The 17,500-nt window shown below is 39.2% G+C and overlaps 2 protein-coding genes across 2 annotated transcripts in view; both read right to left on the bottom strand.

Annotated features, from left to right (window-relative positions):
- Positions 1-1,349: 1,349 nt before the first annotated feature.
- On the bottom strand, positions 1,350-5,256 carry HOXA11 (homeobox A11). Its single transcript, XM_077271879.1, has 2 exons — positions 4,566-5,256; positions 1,350-2,775 (listed from the first exon to the last, which is right to left on the bottom strand). Exons 1-2 carry the CDS (start codon positions 5,212-5,214, stop codon positions 2,543-2,545), a joined length of 882 nt encoding a protein of 293 aa, XP_077127994.1. The 5' UTR covers positions 5,215-5,256; the 3' UTR covers positions 1,350-2,542.
- A 10,286-nt stretch (positions 5,257-15,542) lies between these two features.
- HOXA13 (homeobox A13) overlaps positions 15,543-17,500 on the bottom strand; it is a 3,211-nt gene continuing 1,253 nt past the window's right edge. The window contains exon 2 of the mRNA XM_077268816.1: positions 15,543-16,706. Coding sequence (XP_077124931.1) covers positions 16,462-16,706 — 245 coding nt within the window. The 3' untranslated portion in view covers positions 15,543-16,461. The remainder of the gene's footprint in view (positions 16,707-17,500) is intronic.

Genomic DNA, 17,500 nt, shown 5'->3' on the forward strand with positions numbered 1-17,500 from the left:
AATGCCCACCCCATAACTCAATGTCTTACCATATCATCCTCATCACAATAATTATATTTTTCAGAATGTGGAATTTTGTCTGCATTTCCCAAACAAGCAGCTTGTTTTAATCAACTAGTGACTGGCAGACTTTTCTCCTGAAGACACACAAACAAATCTGTAAAGAGTCTCCTCGCTTGATAAGCAAAGAACAAAAGGCCAATGCCTTAGTATTGGCTTTCCTCAGCACAGCGGCTTTGACATTGATCGGCGCAGCGCCATCTGGTGGCCACTCAGTGGCTTTACAGAAGGTTTGCTGTTTTCTAATAAAGGCATGTACAATGTCCATTGAAGCAACTGTTGGATAGTACTGATATTACTATTTTCTGAGAAATGGCTGCTTATCCTGTGTTTAGTTTACAGCCTCACATTCCAAATATGCAAATCACAAATCACAGACAAGTTTTATTACCAAATTACCTTAGCAACAGTGAGCATGTTCTTTTATTGGGTCAGACCAAAGACTGGAGGATATACTGCAGGCCTCTAGGGTCTGGAGCATTTGTAAGAGAAGCTAGTTAATATTTAACCCAAAAAGGAAATATCCTGTAAACGTCTCATTGACATTCTTCTTGCTATCTCTTTTCTGCATTATCACTCACACTTCTTATTTTAGAATGATGTTGATGTTTGTAGCCCTCCTTGAATCTCCCATACAAAATAATAAAAGAAAAGACTGTACAAATAGAGGTATGCGTCATGGTGGGCCATGTTTGACATTTATCTTTTAGTAAAATATAAACACCAAAGAATTCTGTAAACAATAGGGAGACCACAGAATAGTAGACATTCCTCTCAAGGTTATGTGTGATGTCCAACAATAGCTCTAGAGAAGTTCAAAGCCAAAAAGCTACTAGAAAATAATGAATAAAGGGGGGAAATCCAATATAATATGAAAATTAAAAAAATAATACAATTCCTTGTCTGCTGTCCACTAACTGACCTAAATAGCATCATAGTAGCTAGTAACCAGTTGAACCCAAGTCACTCAGGTAATACACCAGATATATAGTTTTAAAACTTGCATTACCCAAACAAGACCCCTATAATGGATTATGTCACCACAAGCATCATGGATGAGACAAGGGATCCATCTCCCAATCAATAGTTCTCAATCAGTGACCTTCTTCTTGCTGAGGCTGCACAATCAGCTGCATTTACTGGGGCAATCTAATGAGGATGAGAAAATTCTAATATTGTATTTAATCTGCAGCATATCAATCATGCATTGCAGGTGCAATCTGAAATCTCAGTAAAAAAAAAAAGCCAACACAAATGAAACAATTCAACCAGATTTATTTGACTTGTGCGCTCTCTTGTTGTGAACATGCAACCCACTAAGATCTGCATCGAACAAACGCTATATACATCTAAAATATGCATCTGGGAAGAAACAGTGACACACAGAGACCCCTGTGCCAAAGATTTTCATTCACCCCCTCCCCTTCCCCAGTAAACTTCATAAATGCTGAAGAAGTGACAGAACCAACATTAAACAAGTAATCTGTAGCAAAATGTAAAAATCACAAGAACAGATGTGTAAAAAGGCGTCTCAACCAAATACCAAATGACATTTATTTACAATTTCTTTTTTCTTTTTTTTAGTAAAACATATGAAGCATACATTCAAACGGATAAAGTACAAATAGATTATCATGTCCCATAAACTCATATATCATTTCAAATATAATCACTTTTAATAACTTTGGTTCCTTTAGGTCTTATATATATTTATATATTTAAATGAGATTTAATCTGACATAAACTATTGCCTGGTCACATCAATTCAGAGTAAAATAATTCATCTGGCTGTATTTGGTATGAAGAAGGGTAAGAGATGCTATGCAGATTATTGATTATATCCTCTCTGCGGTGGCTTCATCATTGTCTTGGCTGCTCATTTAATCAGGTTCATTACTATAGATAGAAGTTGTCTGATTTGTATCTGTGGCTTTGCACAGGACAGTCACAGACAGGGATTGATATTAGCAATCAAAGTGCATGTCTCATAGACCACATATGTAAACTGATCAATAAGGATAAGAACAGGGGAGACAGCAGGACGCTTTGAATTTAAACTACAGAATACAAGTGACTTTATTTCCCCCCCAAAAAATTTTTTTTATTTTGTTTAATGCAAGTGTAAGAGTATCTGGAGCTGAATGGGCGCAGTTTTATATATGAAGAAGAATGCTAACAAATAGAAGACTTGTAGATCATCCAAAGGTATTAGGACATCATAAGAACCGAACTGTTAGATCAAATTGGTCCTTTAAATCCGTACCAAATGTTGCTTGTAATAGCCTTTGTCCTGTTTGTGTCATTTGTTCCTTATGCCTGCTGCATCCAAGCACAGGAAATGGAGTCAGTACTACAACTCTCATCCTCGCCGGATCCAGGAGGCATTGCACTCCATCAGGAAGGCTTCTACTTCCTAGAGTTCGGACAGAAATCCACAGACCAGCCGCCATAGATCCGGGAAATGCTGGGACTCTCAGTACCCTCATAGCAGAGGGTTGGCGGAGTAGTATTGGAGTCGGTCCCTGTTAATTTTTTTCTCTTTCATCCTCCTATTCTGAAACCAGATCTTGACTTGTCGGTCGGTTAAATTGAGCATTCGTGATAACTGCAGCCTCTTTTCTTTGTTTATATAGACACTGAAGAAAAATTCCCTTTCCAGTTCCCTAATTTGATATTTGGTATAAGGACACCTCTTTTTACGGGTACGTTGGCCACCTGTGGAGCAAAAAATAAAAACTGTATTGTTACAGATGTATCAGCCCATCAAATATAGTCATTTACAGCATGACTGAAGCCCCAGGGCTGAGGATCCCTAGTACTGCAGACAATCTAGGGCACAAAACGCAAGATACTGACTGTCAATGCGGCAAAATGGTATGTGGCTTGTGGCTAATGTTCAACAGATAGAATAGAATAGATAGATAATTAAAAAATGAAAGCAGCACACCATTTAGGGAAAAGTAGTCAATTTATTTTTATTATTTGGAGGATTTGTCCGTGTCTGGAATGTTTGGCATCCGGATTGCTGCATTGTTTGCTGGTGCTGCTTTCAATTTGATTTTTTTGATAGATAGATAGATAGATAGATAGATAGATAGATAGATAGATAGATAGATAGATAGATAGATAGATAGATAGATGAGAGAGAGGGGCGAGTTTATATATGAATCTTATAAGTGTGTATATAAATATAATATATATATTTTTTCTAACTGTATACAATAATAGATAGATAGATGATAGATAGATAGATAGATAGATAGATAGATAGATAGATAGATGATAGATAGATAGATAGATATTGCTAATACTTTTTTTTAGATACATGAGAGAGGGAGGTTCAGATATAAAATTATATTACATGTGTGTATATAAATATATTATATAAATAAGTATAATTTTTCTAAATGTGCACAAATAGATACATAGATGAGTTTAGATATTAAATTATACTATATGTGTGTATATAAATTATTTATATATTTCTAATTGTATACAATGTATGTATGCATAGATAGATAGATAGATAGATAGATAGATAGATAGATAGATAGATAGATAGATAGATAAACAGATAGACCAGTTTAGATATTAAATTATATGTGTGCATAATAATTATATAAATATATATTATAATTGTATTCAATAGGTGCATAGATAGATAGATAGATAGATAGATAGATAGATAGATAGATAGATAGATAGATAGATAGATAGATAGATAGATATTTAAAGGAATTGCAAGTGTTGCTGTAGACCACTGATACATACTACTGTATTCAACTACATATTTTTTTTTTATCTTAATAACTGGAAACATGAACAAGAAAAATAACAAATACAACATTACAAATATATTTGGAAAACTTCCTAAAGTACAATTGAAGGAATCAGCTCTGTGTTACCCCTTCAGATGAGTTTATCCTGTTACCCACCACCATACTTAGGTCCCCAAATTCCAAGCTGTGCTCCGTAAAATCAATGTCCCAGTGCCGGCTGGTATTTGGCACCCTGCATTTGGGTGCTTGTTGCCCATCGCACATTGTTTAGCGCATGTCCCAGCAACACCTGTGTGTCTAGATTTGCTCCCATTATGGAGGGGATTCCTGCTGGCAGACCATGATATGAAGCCATGCAGGGTTACTCTGTCATTTTATTGGAGCACATTCTTTACTCACTATATTCTCTACAAAACCGACCTCAGAGTTTTAAAAGGGAAAAAAGGGGGAAGGATTGTCTTAAGGCATCTATTGGTCGCTGCTATTTCACGGCCAATTTCAGTGCTAAACACGTGATCTTGCCTTTTATAAGAAAGTTTTGTTGAGGGAAATCTAAAGGCCTCCATAAAGCTTATACGCTTATAAAACAGCATATAAAAGTTTAACAGCGCTGCGCTAGATACAGGCGGTGCGACAGGCAGGGCAGGCGGTGCGACAGGCAGGGCAGGCGGTGCGACAGGCAGGGCAGGCGGTGCGACAGGCAGGGCAGGCTGCTCTCATACGTACTGGACACATTGGCTTTGTCCTCATTGTTGCCGGAAGATGAGTGGGAGCTGCTGTGGCTGCTGCTGCTACTCTCCGTCCTCCTCTCCTTCTCTTCTGCCTCCCTGCAGGGCTCCGAACTTGAAGTTGTCGCAGAGGCTCCTGGCATTTTGTCGCAGTGTTTGTCCACAGAATAATCCGAGGGTTGCTGGCTGTTATTATCCGGGCTGCCATAGGCTGTCTCAAAGAACTGATCAAAGGCTTGTGGTAGCACCCCATTCCTGCCCACGGTGCTGTAGAAATTGGAGGGCACGTTGGCATTTGGGTGGTAGACATTGGAGCTGTTCCCCATGGCGGCGCTGCCCGTGCAGTCCCTGTGCAGGATGTCGTCGGCGGAGTAGCAGTGGGGCAGATTGCTCCTGGGGTGCCACTTAGATGAGGTGTCAATGGCATACTCCCTGAAGGTAACCTCTCTCACTGGCTGCACCTGGGCTAGGTTGGAGGAGTAGGAGTAGGGCATTGGACGAGAAGATGGGGTCTGGGGTAAAAAGGAAGGAAGGCTGGAGAAGTCAGGACCCGAGACGTAGTAAGTGCAACTTGGCAAGTACATGTTAGAGGAACAAGGAACACGCTCATCAAAATCCATCATTAGGCTACCTCGGGCTGTCCGCATTAGCTGAGCTTAACATCATTCTCTAATGCAGCTGCCTCTTTGAAGCAGATCCGTGAAGTAGAAATTTGAAGACGTAAGCTGACGTGGAGATCTATCCCCATCCTTAAGCAGGGAGGTGCTGGTCATGTGATCACATGGGGAAATTGACAAGCTGAGACTATGGGCCCTTTCCTTTGTAGCCATCTCAAGGGAAGCAACAGATCGTCACTTGCTCTGGCTTCATAGAGGCATGTAATGTGCAGTGGAACTCAGGCTTTCTACACATCTGCCTCCTCCAGAGCCATGCGAGGGAGCGCTGAGGATGAGGAAGCCCTGAGGCTGGGGAGCAGTGAGGCTGGGGTAGCAGTGAGGCTGGGGGAGCACTGAGGATGAGGAAGCACTGAGGCTGGGGGGGCACTGAGGCTGGAGGAGCAGTGAGGCTGGTGTGCAGTGAGGCTGGGGGAGCACTGAGGCTGGGGAGCAGTGAGGCTGGGGGAGCAGTGAGGCTGGTGTGCAGTGAGGCTGGGGGAGCACTGAGGCTGGGGAGCAGTGAGGCTGGGGGAGCACTGGGGATGAGGAAGCACTGAGGCTGGGGAGCAGTGAGGCTGGGGGAGCACTGAGGATGAGGAAGCACTGAGGCTGGGGGAGCAGTGAGGATGAGGAAGCACTGAGGCTGGAGGAGCAGTGAGGCTGGGGGAGCACTGAGGCTGGGGGAGCACTGAGGCTGGTGAGCAGTGAGGCTGGGGGAGCAGTGAGGCTGGGGGAGCACTGAGGCTGAGGGAGCACTGAGGCTGGAGGAGAACTGAGGCTGAGGGAGCACTAAGGCTGGGGGAGCACTAAGGCTGGGGGAGCAGTGAGGATGAGGAAGCACTGAGGCTGGAGGAGCAGTGAGGCTGGGGGAGCACTGAGGCTGAGGGAGCACTGAGGCTGGAGGAGAACTGAGGCTGAGGGAGCACTAAGGCTGGGGGAGCACTAAGGCTGGGGGAGCAGTGAGGATGAGGAAGCACTGAGGCTGGAGGAGCAGTGAGGCTGGGGGAGCACTGAGGCTGGTGAGCAGTGAGGCTGGGGGAGCAGTGAGGCTGGGGGAGCACTGAGGCTGAGGGAGCACTGAGGCTGGGGGAGCACTGAGGCTGGGGGAGCACTGAGGCTGAGGAAGCACTGAGGCTGAAGAAGCACTGAGGCTGAGGGAGCACTGAAGCTGGGGGAGCACTGAGGCTGAGAGAGCACTGAGGCTGGGGGAGCACTGAGGCTGAGGAAGCACTGAGGCTGGGGGAGCATTGAGGCCGAGGAAGCACTGAGACTGGGGGAGCAGTGAGGCTGGGGAACAGCGATTATGGGGGAGCAGTAAGGCTGGAGGAGTACTGAGGCTGGGGGAGCAGTGAGGTTGTGGGAGCACTGAGGCTGGGGGAGCAGTAAGGCTGGGGATCAGTGATTGTGGGGAGAATTGAGGCTGGGGGAGCAGTGAGGCTGGGGAACAGTGATTCAGGGGGAACACTGAGGCTGGGGGAGCAGTGAGGCTGAGGGAGCACTGAGGCTGGGGGAGCAGTGAGGCTGGGGAGCACTGAGGCTGGGGGGGCAGTAAGGCTGGGGGATCAGTGATTCTGGGGGAGAATTGAGGCTGGGGGAGCAGTGAGGCTGAGGGAGCAGTGAGGCTGGGGGAGCAGTGGGGCTGGGGAGCAGTGAGGCTGGGGGAGCAGTGAGGCTGGGGGAGCAGTGAGGCTGGGGAGCAGTGAGGCTGGAGGAGCAGTGAGGCTGGGGAGCAGTAAGGCTGGGGGAGCAGTGAGGCTGGGGAGCAGTGAGGCTGGGGGAGCAGTGAGGCTGGGGGAGCATTGAGGATGAGGAAGCAGTGAGGCTGGAGGAGCAGTGAGGCTGGGGGAGCACTGAGGCTGGGGGAGCACTGAGGCTGGGGAGCAGTAAGGCTGGGGGATCAGTGATTCTGGGGGAGCAGTAAGGCTGGGGGAGCACTGAGGATGAGGAAGCAGTGAGGCTGGAGGAGCACTGAGGCTGGGGGAGCAGTGAGGCTGGGGAGCAGTAAGGCTGGGGGAGCAGTGAGGCTGGGGAGCAGTGAGGCTGGGGGAGCAGTGAGGCTGGGGGAGCATTGAGGATGAGGAAGCAGTGAGGCTGGAGGAGCACTGAGGCTGGGGGAGCAGTGAGGCTGGGGAGCAGTAAGGCTGGGGGAGCAGTGAGGCTGGGGAGCAGTGAGGCTGGGGGAGCAGTGAGGCTGGGGGAGCAGTGAGGCTGGGGGAGCACTGAGGATGAGGAAGCAGTGAGGCTGGAGGAGCAGTGAGGCTGGGGGAGCAGTGAGGCTGAGTCTGCACTGGGATTAGTTGCGCAAATCACGCCTCCCTTATAATGGTACATATCCAACGCAAAATCAGGTCTTTGTCTGTCTCCACCTTTCACGTGGCTATTTCTGGATGAACCTTAGATGCATGTGCCACCTAGCACCGGGCAGGCAGGTCCATCTGTGCTGTGGCACCCTAATGTATATGAAATCAAATACAATTCCATTTGCTGCTTAGCCTAGTGCTGCCTTGTGAACTGTGGGGGGAAAGAATGTGCAGTGCCTCTAAAACAGAAGGCATCATGTCCCCTCCCCCATCCTGACTGCTGCAGACCTGAGTGAAGCTCACTATTTCCTTCCTATGGTCACATCTGATCGGTTTACACTACATTAGACCATAATACCCCAATACTCCACACAAAGCGCACAATGCTCGTGGATTATATACATACAGATATGTGTACATGTATTCCAATGTATAATCATCTACCTCGTCACACGTAGCATCTCAATATACAGATGGCTGCATGAATAGTTAGATGGATAAATGGATGGATGAATGGATGGATGAATGGATAGATAGGTCTCCTTTGACTGTGAAACAAAGGCGCCACCATAGCCAACCCTTGCCCCGCCTCTGAGAAGGAAAACAAATTCTTACACTTGTATTGAGGCTTTTAGGGCTATAATTGAAGTCGGCGCGTCAAGGAGAAGTGAGCGGAGCTCCAGACTGACCTGCGGTTTTATGGCACATTTGGCAGTCAACTTCAGCCTGTGTCACAGCAGCCATGGCCTGGCCGGGGGCTCACAGGAGAACCACCTACATGCAGCCCACATGTTACATGCAATCACTGGTTACACTGGGTGCCCTCTGGAAGGTTTGTATGATGGGAACCATTGCTATTGCATAGAAAAACGTTTGTGTCTATAGTGCTATCAGATTAAATGTGCAAATACAATCTATTATCTATCTATCATTTATCTATTATCTATCTATTTTCTATCTATTATCTATCTAGGATATATCTGTCTATATGTATTTATCTATCTAATATCTATCTAATATTTATCTATCTATCATCTATCTATTATCTGTTTTCTATCTATTATCTATCTAATATATATCTGTCTATATGTATTTATCTATATAATATCTATCTAATATTTATCTATCTATCTAATATATATATATATATGTTATCTATCTATCTATCCATCTATTTATTTAGCTATCTATCTCATATATATCTGTCTATGTATCTATCTATGTATCTATCTATTTAATATCTATCTATGTAATATCTACCTATCATTTATCTATATATTATCTATCTATCTATCTAGCCATCTATTTATTTAGCTATCTATCTCATATATATCTGTCTATGTATCTATCTATGTATCTATCTATCTATCTATCTATCTATCTATCTATCTATCTATCTATCTATCTAATATCTATCTATGTAATATCTACCTATCATTTATCCATATATTATCTATCTATCTATCTATCTATCTATCTATCTATCTATCTATCTATCTATCTATCTATCTATGAGAAAGAAAATTAGGGCAGCACAAAGAAAGAGTCCGGGTACAGAGCCCCCCAGGCAAATACCAAACCTCAATTATAAAAATCCAGAAAAATTGGAGGCACCACACTGTTTGTAGTGAAAAGGAGCTATTTAATCAGCCCAGAAAGCGATGTTTCGGTCCCAACAGTAGCCTTTCTCAAGCTTGAGAAAGGTTCCTGTTGGGACCGAAACGTCGCTTTCTGGGCTGATTAAATAGCTCCTTTTCACTACAAAACGGTGTGCTGCCTCCATTTTTTCTGGATTTTTATCTATCTATCTATCTATCTATCTATCTATCTATCTATCTATCTATCTATCTATCTATCTATCTATCTATCTCCAGTGTGTGATTCTTTGTGCACACTAGTAAATCGTTAGTAGAATATAGAGAAATGATACCTTATGACCATGCACCATGTATACACACCTATTCACCTCCAGGTCTTGCAGGATGCATCAGGACAGGCTTTTGCAGATGCTCTAGCGAAAAACCTTACAAAAATGAGACGTCTTTATGGCGAAAAAAAAAATAGTTTTGTTATCGTGTATTTGACCTTAACCATAGAGCACGGCACTAAATAATGGCCAGTCTGGCCTTGGAGCTGGGTTATTCCTCAGAGCAATAATGCTGCATCTCCTCCTGTGCACAGAGATACACAATACATCTCCTTTAAGATCCTTAGGACAAGAATGAATACGAAGGAACACGCAAACTGCAGCTTGAGGTTTTAGTTTCAGGGTCAAATCTGATCCTCGTAATTTTTCTTTGTTTAGCACTATTAGCAAATGCCAATTCCAGCTCCATCGCCCGCTGCAGCGATCAAGACTCACAAAGCTTCACATGTCCTTACAAGTGTAACAAAAGTGCCCTCCAAGCTCCACTAATAAGTGTGTATTAGAGCAAGCTCAGAGATCTACAAATGTCTCTTCCCAAAAAAAAAACAGCAACACAAACTCACATTGCAACAATTGTCACTACATAGTGGTGTTGTTGTTTTTTTGTTGTGTTGATGAGGATGATAATGTTAACAATCAAAAGCAGAATACAAAACATCACAATAGAAAACATAATATAATAATTACGTGCATTACGTGAAATTTTGATAGTACTGTTGTATTAAATATAGATGATACGGAAATAATAGAACATTCTATATAAAAAATGGTAAATGTAATTGTTAATATTATTAATAACAATAGGAACAACTATCTATCTATCGTCTTCACATACAGTAGAAATAATGCTGAAATAGGTGGCACGATATAACACACACGAGCACAGACATATAGACGGATAGATATGTGCTATTATACATATACACACGATAGATAGATACAGTAGATAGATAGATAGATAATAGATAGATAGGTAGCTGTAAATAGTGAACTATAGATAGGTAGATAGATAATAGATAGATAATAGATGGATAGATAGATGTAAATAGTGAACGATAGATAATAGATAGATAGATAGAAGTAGATAGATAGATAGATAGATAGATAGATAGATAGATAGATAGATAGATAGATAGATAGATACAAATGGCAGCACTCTAATGTTAAAAGGCGAGGAAAAAAAGGTTTTTATTCCAAGCTCAAGCGCTTGAAATAAATACTATTTGTTCGTCTTCTGTAAAGGGAGTCATGAGTTTTTATTTTATTCTATATGTATAGTAGTGCAGTGGAGGTGTTATGCTATGCTATATATATATACACATTTATATATATATACATATATATATATATATATATATATATATATATATATATATATATATATATAGTTATATAGTTATATAGACATACATATATATGCGCAGAGGAATAGACACATTTATTTTCCTGCTATGTTTTTTTATTTCCGCAGCAGTTTTCTCCATGTGTGATTACAGTCAGACGGATGTGGACATTTCGCCTCCCCTGCAGCACATTTTCTGATACATTAATTATATAGCACTGGCCTCTTTTTAGTGGCCATTTACAGGTGCAGGTCTATGATTATTGCAGGCAATTCCGGGCCTTTGAGAACATGCAGTCTAGACCGTCTGGCAGGCTCTGAATAGTCTGCTTTCCACATATGTGCCTATAGCAAGAGCTAAGCCAGCTTGAAAAAAAAAAAAAAACATCTTTGGAATCGACATTTGGAATTTTTCTTTTTCTTTTTACTGACACAGAAAATAAATTGCAAAATCCTAATATAAGTCTTATGTGAGGATAACCATTTGGTGTACGAGCTCCACACATGACTGGCCTGGGCCCTGTGTACATTGTGCGCCACATCCGGGGCTCTCCTGCTCAACACAGAATTATTGTATTCATGCATTAGAAACTAATCACAAGTAAATGTAATACCTTGAACTTGACCTCCAATGTGTTTTATCCCCAATTGTGAAATATAGATGTGAAGAAGACTGCTATAGATTCCTGCAGGAGACGGCTCCATCCCATACAATGCCAGCACTACCCTGATACTATTTATTATTATTATTATTATTATTATTATTATTATTATTAGACTGATTTATTCCGGACACAGAATATCAGAATGTGTGTGAACAGCTTCCAGCAAAGTAACAACCGAGCAGTAAGAATTCATGTATCACCCTGTGGACAGAAAGGTGAAAACACACGATCCTAGCATGTAAAGGAATAACTTGTATGTATCTCCTAGATACTGACACTGAGAGCATGTGCTATTTCTACTGTGATTTAATGACTTTAAGAAAATGAGCACTTTGACAATGTTTACTGGATGCAGTAAAATAAAATAATGTGTTAAAATAAATTTGGTGTCAATAATTGTGGTAATGATATTTACTGCAAAATTAAATGTGTGATCATTGTGTGAAAGAAATTGTGGACAGAAAAGCTAAAGAAAAGACCTACAGGTATCACCAAGTGTCTCACAGAATAGTATCGGAATATTCATATCTATCTATCTATCTATCTATCTATCTATCTATCTATCTATCTATCTATCTATCTATCATCTATTGATATATAAATATACATATATATAGCTAATAATTTAATTAATAAAAATGAATGCATATATGCATTATGCAGTAACTCTTCGTGTTTAAATTACGATTAAAACAAAGTATTAGCAATATCTATCTAATTATCTATCTATCTATCTATCTATCTATCTTGAGAAAGGTCCACACTTGGGACCGAAACGTCGCATTTGGGCCAATAAACTGCACGTGTAATTCATCTATTGGTGTGCTGCCTTCGTTTTTTTTTTTTTTTTAAACTATTGTAAAGGTTTGGTATATGCCTGGAAGGTTTTTGTACCCTTGCAATATTTGTGCTGTTTTTCTCTCTATCTATCTATCTATCTATCTATCTATCTATCTATCTATCTATCTATCTATCTATCTATCTATCTATCTATCTCTCTCTCTCTCTCTCTATCTATCTATCTATCTATCTATCTATCTATCTATCTATCTATCTATCTATCTATCTATCTATCCTCGTGTCTCCAGAAGGGGACGTTATAGTGCATTATAAACAGAGGCAAGGGATTGGTTTTCTAATCTCATCACAATCTCTAGTCATGGTCATGGTTCCTTGACTGTTTTCTTCTCTGTACCCGAAGCAGTGAACTGTTTGCTGCCCTCTCCTACATTAATATTCCAGTTCCTTCTGTCACAGAAAGCCCTATTACTACGTATTACCCCTAACTTATTTCTGCATAATAAATAACACCACTGGCCTATATCGCTATGTCACACATTTTCTGTTATAAAGATTTAAAGTGCAATATAAAATACTATAAGGGGATAAATTATAGTAGAATGTAATACATATATGTGAACATACTAAAGTCACTGAGACTAAATCCAGCAAGCTGTATTACCAAGGAAACATCACAAGAGACCAGCAGACATTACTGCACGGATTCTAAAGGGAAATGAGCAACAAAAACACAAATACAAGGTTTAAAAAAAAAAAGAATAAAAAAATATACAGATGGATGAAGATCACGAGGAAGAAAAATGTACAAATAATAATAATAATAATAATAATAACAATAAAACAACAACATAACATTAAAGAAGGAATGAAAAAAAAACAAAAGGCACAGAAAATATGAAGATTATAAAAGGAAAGAAAAAAAAGGGAAAAAAAAAGAAAAAAAAAAAGAAAGCAACTTGTCCTCAACTGAAACAACAGGACCTGATGTAAAGGGCAAGCCCTGCTGCTGTCATCGTTAATTACAATGGTTTATGACTTGTATTAATATTCTAGGTGCCATTAAAAGACTTTGCTTGCGATATACACAACCTAGAGACTGTCCTCACATATAGGACAGGGACAGAGCCGCCTCCCTGGACTCAGCAGCGCCTCACTAACTAAACATCATGGAACTACAGACCATCGCTGGGACAGTTTGTATTTCTTCATAGGCCATTTTATCTGGGATTAAAGCCCTGCCCTCTGCCCCGAGACGCTCCTGAACGCGATAATCATATGCAAGGAAGTTTTATTAACTCGTTGGCATAGGCAGAATGTCAACAGTTGTTTAGTCTGCAATTATATAAATACTATGGTATTTTATAACTAATAAACTTGAACCTGTAGTAATCTTTTAATGCTAACCCCAGGATGCCCTGGTGAAATATTAATTTCCTCTGCGAAGTGCTGAACGGAGTGACACATTTCCCTGGTTGTTAAATACATTTTCAGAATAAAAAAGTTACACAGAAGATTGTCACATTACTGGGGATAGCAGAGAGAATATGCTATGCACCACGAATGATCTATCTATCTATTTATCCATCCATCCATCCATCCATCCATCCATCCATCCATCCATCCATCCATCCATCTAATTTCTTATTTATATTTTTATTGTCTTGTGTTCTATTTTACATTACTTTTATCCCCTTTCTAACATATATACAAAATATATATTTTTCTTCTATCCTACAGTCATTTTTTTTTATATTAATAAAACAATACAGTTCTCCACAAAAGTTAAAATGTAACTTTAACTACAGAAATATTACTATTTAATGTTTGCTTAGTTAAAACTCCCTCTTCCATTAAGAATTAAAGAATTATGGTATTTTATGAATACAAATGTGTTATGAAATATTAAAGTAGTTAAAAGGAGCTTTTTAGATAATGTAAGTAACATATAGTTCAGCCCCTTATATTTAATTTCTATCCACCTATATTTCATGACGATGTGAAGTATTAATCAAGAATTCACTTGGAACTTTTCAGATAATTTAAGGAACTTTCTAGATAATTAAAGCAATATATAGTTCATCCGCTTGTATTTCATTACTATCCTATTGCGTGATATTAAATAGTTATTGAATGCAAAACTGCTGTAAACACACAATTTAGTTCCCTGCCTTATAATTGGAAGAAAAGCATTGAAGGCAAATAGTACATTTTAATTGTAACATTAAATTTTGCATAATTTGAATTGAAAGGGGAATATATATTTATAGATTGTAGAAAAGTTGCTGCATTGCCAAAAATAACTTAAAATCATCTTAAATTTGTAAGCAGTAATTCAAAGAGTGTCATATATTTTTAAATCTTCAGTACCAGTACAAATGTTTCCTATATTCTGGTCAAATTAAATTTGACCAGCAAAAACAAACAAACAAGCAAACAAATAAAAAGAACAAAAATAAATAAATAAACAAACAAACAAACAAACAATAAAACAGAACTGTAACTGCTAAAAAAATAAATAAGAAAAAAAATGGGGAAACTATGTTTTGGGCTTTTTTATAAATACTCTGAAAAGATGGAGCTCTGCAATATAAAAGCAATAAATAAAATACTATCATCTGCAAAGTAAGTAGCCTATGTGCCCGTGATATTTAAATCAGTAAACCAACATTCTGTACAGAATATAGCTAATAATTAAGTAAACCACAAGAACCATAAAATCTTCAAAACCTGTTTTGATTAGTAAAATTAGTTGGTTACAAGTTTAGACATTCCAAGCCTTATAACAGCTAATAATCGGCGCTGTAGATCTGCTTTTGAACACCAGATGGCGCTATTGATCTACTAATCCTAGTGATGCCTATTCATGAGCTGTCAGAAGTCAAGGTCACAAATTGTCTCTGTTCCTCAAGGTCAAGGTTTAAGGCCTTCCCATCCAGTTGTTTCAACAATCGCCACAGCTTCCCAGAAAATACAGCCCTGAGCTAAGGATCATAAGAGGATCCTTGTGGTTAATATATTTTCAGATGAAGGTGGCTATTCATGATCAAGACCAGTGCAATATCGTATGTAACAAGCAAATCTCATGATGTGTCAATTATAGATTCCAATCAGGGTCTCTAATAAATGAATTCTGCATAACTAATGATTAAACCCTTTTGCAGCACACATCGCTCTTCCAAATCATAGGATTGAGTTTCCAAAATTGATCCATATATATATATTTTTTCTATTTAAAATAATCCAGTTAGAGGATCAGGGCAGAATAAAAATGTCTGGTGCACAAATAACGTTCACAGTGCGCTAATTTATTATTATTATAATTATTATAATTAGTATTTACATGATAGCATTTTTTTTTTTAAAAAGTGAGTAGAGACAAAACAAACGTTTAAAATAATTGCTGATGAGATTTCAAAGTGCTGGAAATTATTATCATTATCTAACTCGGCCAAATTACAGAAAAGAAACAAAATCATTCCTAATGCCATTCTAAGGACTGAACCATGAAATATCATCGCAGGCTTATGCTTCTGTGATATGGGTATTTATTATACACAACCGGGTATTTACAATAATCCGTCCATGTGGAGAGTGAGGTTTGTCCTTTGCACATCATTGTAAGTCCAATATGTCAGATTATTATTAATGTAAAAAAAAGAGAGGTAACGTTAAAGCCCCTCAGTGCCCACAGCATCCATGTGTAATTTCAGGGAAGGCCTAGGAAGGCTGCTACTTACTGATGGGCTTGTATAGGGACTGAAATCCACCCCTCCATAGGACTGTGTACATTCTTCATCAAAACATCATTAAACCCATTGGTAATATATAAGAATGTATAGAGTGAACATACAGTAAAGATACAAGTTACCTGAGCAGTCACTCAACATGCAGTCTGGTTTCAAGGTTCAAAGCGCAATTATTACATCGATTCTTGATTAAAGGCTACTCGTCTTTTCTTTATGATCAAATTCACAAGTCACATCAGGCTGCATAAGAAGAATTCCACCAGTAGGTACAAAGTCGTGTGCTCTCCAGCAAGGTCAGAGTCTTGGCCTCCTTCAATTCATCTTTCCCCCTTCCCCTCCCCAGATACATTGTCCATATTTTATATTTTACCCCATTTCAAAAGGCTCCAGGAGACATTGTCAGGGAGAGGATGGATTAGTCTCGTGTGAGAAGAACCTGCTGACTGTAATCCACTCATTAGCTAGTGGTCTTCAGTTTATTGATGACTTTTTTTTCTTTGACTCTCCTGTTCTGAAACCAAATAGTGACCTGCCTTTCTGACAGGTTGGTGGTCGCTGATATCCTGCGCCTTTTGTCCTTAGTGATAAATTTATTTGTCGCATATTCCCTTTCCAGTTCTTTCAGTTGCACTTTAGTGTAAGGAACTCGTTTTTTTCTGCCTCGTCTGTACGAGTTGGCATCTGAAGGATGGGAAACCACGTCTGAAAAGGAAAGCACAGGTCACTGAGATGTGCTGCTGCCTGTCATCAGCACATGAAGCTATATACATTGTATGTAGAAAAAATGAATGTTGCACTTACATGTATGTAAATATTCTCTACTTATTTATTTTAGTGTGGATGTATTTAAATGTGTGTTTTTGTGTGTCTCTCTATAATATATATATATATATAGTATACAAATATTTATATAAAACATTTTATATCACCCAATAAAATAAATATGTTCTGTATTAACAATATTTGTCTCTTACTGTGGCAATATGGGTTCAAATTTCACATACAGTGGAAAGGGGAAATTGCTGAATTTTATGTATTAATTTTTTTTTAAATGATTATATATTTACAATGATCTAATGCACACACAATGATGTGTATCTATACACACACACACACACACACACACACACACACACACACACACACACACACACACACACACACACACACACACATATATATATATATATATATATATATATATATAAAGATGTATACACAGAAAAATATTATTGTGTCTAAATGACATAATTGTGAATAAATTATATCATAATATATTATATGGTGATTTATATTCAATGGTAAATAGATGATAGACATCAAATGATATCATGCCTTTTAGTTGTTTTTTTTCTGTTTGTAATATAAAATGCATGTATGATACAAAGCAGGATAAATAAGATATAAATACCGTTGATAGAAAAAAAGGAAAGAAATAGAGAAAGCTAGAAATGATAGATATATAATACATAGATACGATATATAGATAGATAATA

The sequence above is a fragment of the Ranitomeya variabilis genome, chromosome 6 (assembly GCF_051348905.1).
Source record: "Ranitomeya variabilis isolate aRanVar5 chromosome 6, aRanVar5.hap1, whole genome shotgun sequence".
Lineage (NCBI taxonomy): Eukaryota > Metazoa > Chordata > Amphibia > Anura > Dendrobatidae > Ranitomeya > Ranitomeya variabilis.

Bases quoted from the DNA above. Each gene is read 5' to 3' on its own strand.
- HOXA11 (XM_077271879.1), bottom strand. From the start codon at position 5,214: ATGCGGACAGCCCGAGGTAGCCTAATGATGGATTTTGATGAGCGTGTT. The intron at 2,776-4,565 runs GTACGTATGAGA...TTTGCTCCACAG, and splicing joins GGACAAAGCCAATGTGTCCA to GTGGCCAACGTACCCGTAAA.